Below are 8,055 nucleotides of genomic sequence, written 5' to 3'. Positions count from 1 at the left end.
ACTGTTAGTTAATAGGCATTAGGCAGGTCATGTTGCAACTCTCTGCAAATTAAGATTTTGCAATGTAACTTCTTGGTAAGTCATTTGCATCCTAAATTGCATTTCCTTTCACAAACCAGCCCGTGTGCAAATGTACATCCCTCATTTGTGATTGACACTGATACATCTGGGCTCATGCGCCCTAGGATATGCGTCCGTGGTGTTGATCTTGAGGTCAGTATGATCAGAGTGGAGTCCCAACTGCACGTGGGGCGGGGGTCTTAACTCTAGTCTGTGAAGAGAAAAATTAATAACCACCCGTACAAAGGTTAGCTCATAAATTATTTATTACTTTTTAAAAAGAGCAAATTTGAAAATTAAAAGCAATTTCAATCATCAGGGGAGGGATGCAGTCAGCATATTCTTGGTATGACTGGAAGTCTCTCTAACTTTGGCTTAAACAGACATTCTGAAGATGTTGAGTTGTTTGTGGAACAGAAAACTTATCACAGGTGTTGTTCTGTGAAATCAAATGCACCTGTTATGCAGGAAGCTAAGCATTCTCAGTAGAAGATACCCTGCTGCTGAGACTGGTCATTTGCTGCTCGGATATATGAATATGAAATATACTGCAGCCACCCCATTGAAAGCTGGGGCCACCCTGTCGAACGCTGTGACCACCCAATTGAAGGCTGCGACCACCCTGTCGAACGCTTGCTGGGCGATGGTGTGGGCAATGAAGAATGGACTTGCTAGCCCTGCAGGGAATGTCTGTTTGAGTCACTGCGGCTTCGGGTTGAGCTTGGGGTGGGGGGTGGATTGAGGGGCACTGGGAGAGGGTAGTCCTTGTTTCCTGACAATCTTCAGACTTCCGGCCAATGAGAAAGATCCAACTGAGTAAAACAAGACATTGAAGGCTTCGAAGAGAAGGCAAAGCACTGGTTTCATGTCCATCTATTCCACCCCTTTCATGAACTCCAGGAACTCTGTGAAGTAAATGAAAATACAAGTAAGCAAGCGCGGCGACTGAGCAATAACATTACTGTTGAGGTAGGCAGCGCTCACTCAGTGCTGGACGGTGCTCAGTCTGTGCTCGGTGCTCATGTCAGCGGAGTCTATTGTGCAAACAATTCTGAGATCCTGGAGCTGTCCTGTGTGCCCGTTATGTGATGTGTATTTGTAATGTGCACTACCGCAAGGGTATCTCTTCGGATGGAAACCTAGGAAGCCTTGTTACAAGCGAAGACAAAGGTGTGGTGCACCAATGTGAGAAGGACAGTGTGGTGAATGATATACTGTGGACTGGTGGTGGTGCAGGGACTTTTGTTAGTTATGTTTATTTAGTTTCATTGAGGCACACTCATTAAAACAACCACCACATGTGTCTGTGGTTCTCCTGGAGGTTTAAACATTGGCTGTGTCTACAACGCACATCTCTTTTATCAGGCCTGTCTCTTTCTTTTTGTAAATGGCACTTTGCTTGAATCACTAAAGATGTATGAATACAGTCAGGCCCATGGATTTCAGAAAAGAGGTCTGTAAGCAGCTGCCTGTCTGGGGTCTGTTGATTACACATCATTCCCTGGGCCACCCTAGGGTGTGAGCTACCAGAGGCAGGGACACTTCACCAAAGGCAAGTAGTGGCCACACTGGTATAGCTGCACAGAGGGCATACTTCTCAGTGCAGAGTGGAGAGGCCACTGTCAGTCTAGTCCTCTGGAGATGGAGTGGAGCAGACACCCAGCATGGACCACGCAACCCTACACTAGCTGTAGGGCATGCTAAAGGATCAGACGCTGGACCTACGAGATACAAGGTGGAGACTTGGAGTACAAGTGGTGAGCCTAAGGACCTACTGACTGCTCAGACACCAGACCTGCTGCCACCTCTCCCGGATTACCCATCGCTCAGGTGGCCTCAGCACTTCTCTCCACAGCACTTATTGTTCATACCCCAAGGACTCACCATCGTAGTCAATCTTGCCATCGTTGTTCTTGTCGCCATCCCTCATGAGCTCTTCAATGTCATCTTCGGTGATGGTCTCTCCAGTGGCTTCCAGCATGATCTTCAGCTCCTCAAGGTCAATGTAGCCATCTGCGTTTCTGCACAACCCAAAGACATGACCTTAGCATTCCATCAGACTTACCAACAGTGACACCTAGAAGCACTTGTAGACTCCTGAGTGTGCAACATCATGTGGACTGTTGTCATATGTCACAAAACCACAGTAGAACTATTGACCTACACTTACATTTTGACCATAATATTGACTATCAAAATGTTGCAAGTGTATATTTACTATTAACTCCACCGCCAGGATATTTTTGGAGTTGAAATCATGGTCATGATGTATCCATAGCTCGCTATTTCAACACAATCATAAAATTGGTATTAGCATCAATGTTAAAGGTTCAAACAAACAGCAAGCACGCAGCAACAATGTAACAAAAGGCAAACATAAAAAATAGCAATTCACATCCTACACACAATTATTCTGCACATAGGTATTCTCTGATCTCACATGTTTTAAAAAAATATCTTGACATCGGAAGGATGAAAGACTGAACAAACTACTCACGATCTGAATCAGAATCTGGCAAATCCACTGCCCTAAGTGGCTGTGCGGTAAGTTGTACTGTTTGTGGTGTTTTGACCAAAATTCACATGTTGTCTGTGTTACCTCAAGTAAGGAATAATGCGTCAGCCCTAGTGCACAGATGGAGGAAAGTCCACTGCAAGTGCTTGGAGCAAACAAGGGAGGTCAGCAGATCCATGCATTTCTTTGGCCAGGAGCACTGGGGCCAGCGGTAATGACGGATCACGAGATCTCTTAGATGTCTATTAACCTTCAGAGAACAGGGAGCACCAGAGGGAAGTGATGGCAGAGAGTGAACCCAGGTTACAAAAGTGAGAATGCTCACTGGAAAGGAAGGTCTGTGCTCCCTCACAATTATTGACACACAGACACCTTCTCTTTAGTCCCCTTTGGCACTGCACAGGGTCAATCTCTACTAAACCTGGAAGCTGGGACATGTTCAGCAAGGCCAAAAGAGTGGTCTTCTCATCCAAAGCTCTGAGTGAATGTCACAATTGAGACTCTTTCATCTCATCTGAAGCAATGAGTGAATTCTGAAGGTAAGACATGTTCATCTCAGTGGAAACAATTAATGCAACTCAAAATTGAGGCTCTTCAACTCACTCGAAGCAATGAGTGAATCTCTGAGCTGATATGTCTTCATCTCATTCGAAGCAATAAGTAAACCTCTCATCGCCTTTTCATCCGAACCCTGAATAAATCAATGGACTGATATTTCTTCATCTTATCCAAAGGCCTGAGTGAAAAAATGGAGACATCTTCTTCTCTTCTAATGCAAGGAGTGAATTGTGAAGGCTAAGTCATCCTCATATGATTGGAAGCAATGAGTAAATCTGGGAAAATGACATCTCAGCTGAATCAATGAGTGAGTCAGGAAGCTGTGTCATGTTTATCTCATCCACAACAGTAAATACATCTATAAAGACAAGTTGACAGATCACTAGAAGCCCACAGTGAATCTATAAGCTGGGATCACATTAATTGAAAAATTTAAAACTGGATGCTACAATGTGCTCATCTCAGGTGAAACTGTGAGTGAATCTGGAGAATGGAACATGGTCATCTCATCTGAAAACATGAGTGAATCTAGAGGCTGGGACATGGTCATCTATTCTGAAACCATGAGTGAATATGGAGGCTGGGGCATGGTCTTCTTGGCTGAAACCATGAGTGAATCTGGAAGATGGGACATGGTCATCTCAGGTGAAACCATGAGTGATTCTAGAGGCTGGGACATGGTCATCTCATCTCAAACCATGAGTGAATCTGGAGGCTGGAACATGGCCATCTCATCTGCAGCCATGAGTGAACCTGATGCCTGGGACATGGTCATCTCATCTGAAACCATGAGTGAATTTGAAGGCTGCGACATGGTCATCTCATCGCAGCCATGAGTGAATCTGAAGGCTAGGACATGGTCATCTCATCTCAAACCACGAGTGCCTCTGGAAGCTGAGACCTTGTCAACTCATCTCAAACCACAAGTGTATCTGGAGGCTGAGACTTGTCATGTCATCTGAAACCATGAGTGAATCTGGGAGATTGGACAGGGTCATCTCATCTGTAACCATGAGTGAATCTGGAGGCTGAGACATGATAATCTCATCTAAAACCATGCTATGATTGAATCTGGAAGATGGGACATGATCATCTCGTCTTAAACCATGAGTGAATCTGGAGGTTGGGACATGGTCATCTCATCTCAAACCACAAGTGGATCGAGGGAATGGGACATGATCATCTCATCTGAAATCATGAGTGAATCTGGAGGCTGGGACATGGCCATCTCATCTGCAGCCATGAGTGAATCTGAAGCCTGGGACATGGTAATCTCATCTGAAACCATGAGTGAATTTGAAGGCTGCGACATGGTCATCTCATCAGCAGCCATGAGTGAATCTGAAGGCTAGGACATGGTCATCTCATCTGAAACCATGAGTGAATCTGGAGGCTGAGACATGGTCAGATGTCATCTGAAACCATGAGTGAATAAGGAGGCTAGGACACGATCATCTCATCTCATCTCAAACCCCGAGTGACTCTGGAGGCTTAGACCTGGTCAACTGATCTCAAACCACAAGTGTATCTGGAGGCTGAGACATGGTCATGTCATCTGAAACCATGAGTGAATCTGGAAGATTGGACAGGGTCATCTTATCTGTATCCATGAGTGAATCTGGAGGCTGAGACATGATAATCTCATCTAAAACCATGCTATGATTGAATCTGGAAGATGGGACATGATCATCTCGTCTCAAACCATGGGTGAATCTGGAGGTTGGGACATGGTCATCTCATCCGAAACCATGTGTCAGTCTAGAAACTGGGACAAGCACATTTCAGCTGAACATGATTGAATCTAGAGGCTGGAATATGCTCATCTTGGCTGTAACATGAGTGAATCTGGAAGATGGGACATGGTAATCTCATCTGAAACCATGAGTGAATCTAGAAGCTGAGACATGGTCCTCTCATCTGAAATCATGAGTGAATCTGGAGGTTGGGACATGGTCATCTCATCTGAAACCATAAGTGAATCATGAGACTGGGATATGATCATCTCAGCTGAAACAATTAGTGAATCTTGAGTCTGAGACATGGTCATCTCATCTAAAATCATGAGTGAATCTGGAGGCTGGGACATGGTCATCTCATCTGAAACCATGAGTGAATCTGGAAGCTGAGACATGATTATCACATCTGAAACCACAGGTGAATCTGGAGGCTGAGACATGGTCATCTCATCTCAAACCATGAGTGACTCTGGAGGCTGAGAAATGGTCATTTCATCTGAAACCATGAGTGAATCTAGAGGCTGAGACATAGTCATCTGGACTGAAACCATGAATGAATCTCAAAGATGAAACATGGTCATTGTAGGAAGTTGGCTCTGTATGTACTATTTCAAAGTAAGAAATAGCATGCACAGAGTCCAAGGGTTCCCCTTAGAGGTAAGATAGTGGCAAAAAGAGATCATTCTAATGCTCTATTTTGTGGTAGTGTGGTCGAGCAGTAGGCTTATCAGAGGGTAGTGTTAAGCATTTGTTGTACACACACAGGCAATAGATGAGGAACACACAGTCAAAAGACAATTCCAGGCCAATAGTTTTTTATATAGAAAAATATATTTTCTTAGTTTATTTTAAGAACCACATTCTTACAAAAATGGCAATAAGCTATTTTAAAACTAGACAGTGCAAATTTCAACAGTTCCTGGGGGAGGTAAGTATTGGTTAGTTTTGCAGGTAAGTAAACCACCTACAGGGTTCAAAGTTGGGTCCAAAGTAGCCCACCGTTGGGGGTTCAGGGCAACCCCAAAGTTACCACACCAGCAGCTCAGGGCCGGTCAGGTGCAGAGGTCAAAGTGGCGCCCAAAACGCATAGGCTTCAATGGAGAAGGGGGTGCCCCGGTTCCAGTCTGCCAGCAGGTAAGTACCCGCGACTTCGGAGGGCAGACCAGGGGGATTTTGTAGGGCACCGGGGGGGACACAAGTCAGCACAAAAAGTACACCGTCAGCGGCACGGGGGCGGCCGGGTGCAGTGTGCAAACAGGCGTCGGGTTCGCAATAGGTTTCAATGGGAGACCCAGGGGTCTCTTCAACAAAGCAGGCAGGCAAGGGGGGGGGCTCCTCGGGGTAGCCACCACCTGGTTAAGGGAAATGGCCACCTGGGGGTCGCTTCTGCTCTGGAGGTCGGATCCTTCAGGTCCTGGGGGCTGCGGGTGCAGTGTCTTTACCAGGCGTCGGGTTCTTAGAAGCAGGCGGTCGCGGTCAGGGGGAGCCTCTGGATTCCCTCTGCAGGCGTCGCTGGGGGAGTTCAGGGGGGTCAACTCTGGCTACTCACAGGGTCACAGTCGCCGAGGAGTGTTCCCTGTAGTGTTGTTTCTCCGCAGGTCGAGCCGGGGGCGTCGGGTGCAGAGTGGAAAGTCTCACGCTTCCGGCGGGAAACGTGCAGTCTTTTTAAAGTTGTTTCTTTGTTGCAAAGTTGTATTTTCTTTGGAGCAGAGCCGCTGTCCTCGGGAGTTCTTGGTCCTTTTGGATGCAGGATAGTCCTCTGAGGCTTCAGAGGTCGCTGGACCCTGGGGGACGCGTCGTTGTTGCAGTTTTTCTTGAAGTGGGGAGACAGGCCGGTAGGGCTGGGGCCAAAGCAGTTGGTGTCTCCGTCTTCTCTGCAGGGCTTCAGGTCAGCAGTCCTTCTTCGTCTTCAGGTTGCAGGAATCTGATTTCCTAGGTTCAGGGGAGCCCCTAAATACTGAATTTAGGGGGGTGTTTAGGTCTGGGAGGGCAGTAGCCAATGGCTACTGTCCTGGAGGGTGGCTACACCCTCTTTGTGCCCCCTCCCTGAGGGAGGGGGGCACAGCCCTAATCCTATTGGGGGAATCCTCCAAAATTAAGATGGAGGATTTCTAAAGGCAATGGTCACCTCAGCTCAGGACACCTTAGGGGCTGTCCTGACTGGTGGGTGACTCCTCCTTGTTTTTCTCATTATCTCCTCTGGACTTGCCGCCAAAAGTGGGGGCTGTGTCCAGGGGGCGGGCATCTCCACTAGCTGGAGTGCCCTGGGGCATTGTAACATGAAGCCTGAGCCTTTGAGGCTTACTGCTAGGTGTTACAAATCCTGCAGGGGGAGGTGTGAAGCACCTCCACCCAGAGCAGGCTTTGTTTCTGGCCTCAGAGGGCACAAAGGCCCTCACCACATGGGGTCAGAAACTCGTCTCTCAGCAGCAGGCTGGCACAGACCAGTCAGTCCTGCACTGAACAATTGGGTAAAATACAGGGGGCATCTCTAAGATGCCCTCTGTGTGCATTTTTTAATAAATCCAACACTGGCATCAGTGTGGGTTTATTCTTCTGAGAAGTTTGATACCAAACTTCCCAGTATTCAGTGTAGCCATTATGGAGCTGTGGAGTTCGTTTTTGACAAACTCCCAGACCATATACTTAATATGGCCACACTGTACTTACAATGTCTAAGAATAGACTCAGACACTATAGGGGCATATTGCTCACGCAGCTATGCCCTCACCTGTGGTATAGTGCACCCTGCCTTAGGGCTGTAAGGCCTGCTAGAGGGGTGACTCACCTATGCCACAGGCAGCATTTTGTGTGCATGGCATCCTGAGGGGGGTGCCATGTCGACTTTGCCTTTTTCTCCCCACCAACACACACAATCTGCAATGGTAGTGTGCATGTGTTAGGTGAGGGGTCCCTTAGGGTGGCACAACATATGCTGTAGCCCTTACGGACCTTCCCTGGTCACAGGGCCCTTGGTACCACTGGTACCTTTTACAAGGGACTTATCTGTGTGCCAGGGGTGTGCCAATTGTGGAACAATGGTACATTTTAGGTGAAAGAACACTGGTGCTGGGGCCTGGTTAGCAGGGTCCCAGCACACTTCTCAGTCAAGTCAGCATCAGTATCAGGCAAAAAGTGGGGGGTAATTGCAACAGGGAGCCATTTCCTTACAGTCATCTCATCAGA

At 47.2% G+C, this 8,055-nt stretch overlaps 1 protein-coding gene across 1 annotated transcript in view; it reads right to left on the bottom strand.

The window, feature by feature from the left end:
• Positions 1–308: 308 nt before the first annotated feature.
• The window catches only part of TNNC1 (troponin C1, slow skeletal and cardiac type), a 51,707-nt gene continuing 43,960 nt past the window's right edge, over positions 309–8,055 (bottom strand). The window contains exons 5-6 of the mRNA XM_069206096.1: positions 1,945–2,081; positions 309–965 (exon numbers count right to left, since the gene is read on the bottom strand). Coding sequence (XP_069062197.1) covers positions 934–965; positions 1,945–2,081 — 169 coding nt within the window. The 3' untranslated portion in view covers positions 309–933. The remainder of the gene's footprint in view (positions 966–1,944; positions 2,082–8,055) is intronic.

Source organism: Pleurodeles waltl, chromosome 9, assembly GCF_031143425.1.
Source record: "Pleurodeles waltl isolate 20211129_DDA chromosome 9, aPleWal1.hap1.20221129, whole genome shotgun sequence".
Lineage (NCBI taxonomy): Eukaryota > Metazoa > Chordata > Amphibia > Caudata > Salamandridae > Pleurodeles > Pleurodeles waltl.
This window is presented reverse-complemented; position numbering and strand designations above follow the sequence as displayed.